The 2,627-nt window shown below is 44.9% G+C and overlaps 1 protein-coding gene across 1 annotated transcript in view; it reads right to left on the bottom strand.

The window, feature by feature from the left end:
* Positions 1–2,627, bottom strand: part of Adgrv1 (adhesion G protein-coupled receptor V1) — a 510,986-nt gene that overhangs the window by 451,903 nt on the left and 56,456 nt on the right. The window contains exons 25-26 of the mRNA XM_021208450.2: positions 2,076–2,156; positions 116–255 (exon numbers count right to left, since the gene is read on the bottom strand). Coding sequence (XP_021064109.1) covers positions 116–255; positions 2,076–2,156 — 221 coding nt within the window. The remainder of the gene's footprint in view (positions 1–115; positions 256–2,075; positions 2,157–2,627) is intronic.

Genomic DNA, 2,627 nt, shown 5'->3' on the forward strand with positions numbered 1-2,627 from the left:
AAGGGAAGGGAAGGGAAGGGAAGGGAAGGGAAGGGAAGGGAAGGGAAGGAAGAAGCATGCCCTACTAAGATTCTATACCATTTTGCCATTTGGAAGTGTATCAGGAAGTACTCACATTTAACACGACAGTACTGTATCCATCCTCTGGTTCGGTTCCACTGACGAAGAGTGATTCAGGGCTGAATTCAAACACTCCATGAGCATGGTCGGAGGCAGCAATGGTCACCAGAATCTGGGAAGCCACTCCTAGACTGGCTGCAAGTTCCCACAAATAGAAAAAAATATTAATCAGTATTTAAGAAACTACCAAAAAGCGAAAGAAAAACTATTTGGAAAAATTTTTAAACACTTTGCATTCATGGAGTGCACTCTAATTTGCTTTAGAAAGAAAGGTAGATCCAAATGGTTGCCACATTTGTGCTTCTGTGACCCCCTCTGCTGGGGCAACATGTGCTGCTGAAACACTTGGAGATGAATAGGGAACATTTCTTTCTTTCTTTCCTCTGTGAGAGAGCATTCTCCCACATAAAACTCGTGAGGAAGGCATCTCACAACTCTGCTGACCTCGAAGGCCACGAGGCAAACCTACTCTAACCACTCTGAGACAGTGGTCCCCGGGACTTCCATGCACCAGATGCAGAGGCTGCGATTCCACTGTGCACGAACTCTAAGCCTACTTTTTCATCATATTGTAGATTAGACTAGACCCCAAAGAATCCATGCATGTAGCAGAAAAGATGCTAAAGCCTAAAGCAGCATTCAGTCCTCCTAACTGGTATTTTTTATTGATGCCTGAAGACAAGAAAATGGACAATCTTAAAAACAACAGTCACAGAAATGGCGTGGGATACTGAAGAGCGTTAGAACCCAAGGGAGCAGCAGGAGCAGCAGGAGCAGCAGGAGCAGCGGGAGCTGCAGGAGCAACAGGAGCAGAAGGAGCAGAAGGAGGAGCAGGAACGGCAGGAGGAGCAGGAGCAGCAGGAGCAGAAGGAGCAGCAGGAACAGCAGGAGCAGCAGGAGCAGAAGGAGCAGCAAGAGCAGAAGGAGCAGGAGCAGCAGGAGCAGAAGGAGGAGCAGGAGCAGCAAGAGCAGAGGAGCAGCAGGAGCAGCAGGAGCAGCAGGAGCAGCAGGAGCAGCAAGAACAGAAGGAGCAGCAGGAGCAGCAGGAGCAGCAGGAGCAGCAGGAGCAGAGCAGCAGCAGGAGCAGCAGGAGCAGCAGGAGCAGAAGGAGGAGCAGGAGCAGCAAGAGCAGAGGAGCAGCAGGAGCAGCAAGAACAGAAGGAGCAGCAGGAGCAGCAGAAGCAGAAGGAGCAGCAGGAGCAGAGGAGCAGCAGGAGCAGCAAGAGCAGAAGGGGCAGCAGGAGCAGCAAGAGCAGCAAGAGCAGAAGGAGCAGCAGGAGCAGCAAGAGCAGAAGGAGCAGCAGGAGCAGCAGGAGCAGCAGGAGCAGCATGCACTCTGAGCCACCGTGCAAACTCTGACATTAGCAAAGGGAGCATTTGAGGGTTGGACAGTGTGATCTTTCACAAGAAATACACAAGAAAACAACTAGGGTAAAAAGCTCAAGCACATCTGTATCTGAATCTATTTCAGAAGAAACCTCTATTCAATAACACTTAACTAGGAACTTATTTTCCCTTCATTTCCTTCTCGTTTTTTTTCTTTTCATTTGTTTTGATCAAGTGGTGCACATAAAGACTCATGCTCCTTCTTGCACAGAAAATAAAGTGAGACAGATTTAACCTGAAAATACAAATGTTCCATCAATCACTTCCCTGGCATTCAATGCCATGTGAAGTATTTTCAACAATCATTCATTTAAATGGCATCCAGGCAAAGTTTCTATGCATTCAGAGTCAGCAAACTATGTCAGGTCCATGTGGTGAGGAGTCCGTTAGATGCAGTCAAGAATGAGATTCGGTCTCTATCACCAAGAGAAGATATTCATAAAGCTGTTGTGCTACACACAACAGATCATCTAGTTACAGGCAATGACAGGGAGTGATTAGCATTGTTCTCTCTAGAATGAGAAGCTGAAGTAAAAACACTAATAAGGGACCACGGGACAGCTGCTTACCATGCAGGAGAACAGGTGGAAGGAAGAAATCCGTGTCCGCTTCACCACTACCACTGCCATCAACCCTAAAGAGTTCAGACACTTCACAAGAGACGCACAGAGACAGCCCACACAACACACAGCAACACAGTGAGACAGTTAAGATCACTTAAAACATAGCAAGTAAAGAAGAAAAGGCAGTAATAGCCACTTAGTGATGTACATTCTTCCATAGACAATAGATCATCCTAAATGATGATATGTAATACCATGTATAAAATTACTAAATCTTTCTAGGTTTAGACAACATAAATAGTAACTAATATTGTCCATGTCCAATTATTTAAATAATCTTATTTAGAGATTTTTGCAATTTACAGTAATATAAATCTGTAGCATTTTGAAAATTTTGATATTTGTGCATATTACCATATATTTAGACTTACATGCCAGTGAAGTTTACCTTGTCAGTCACAACTAATTCAAAATGAGGGAAATGCCGCTAACGTTTCCCCATGCACACACTCAAACTCCACCACATCTACCTTTCTCTTTTTTTTTAATTAGATATTT

This window comes from Mus pahari, chromosome 11 (genome assembly GCF_900095145.1).
Source record: "Mus pahari chromosome 11, PAHARI_EIJ_v1.1, whole genome shotgun sequence".
NCBI lineage: Eukaryota > Metazoa > Chordata > Mammalia > Rodentia > Muridae > Mus > Mus pahari.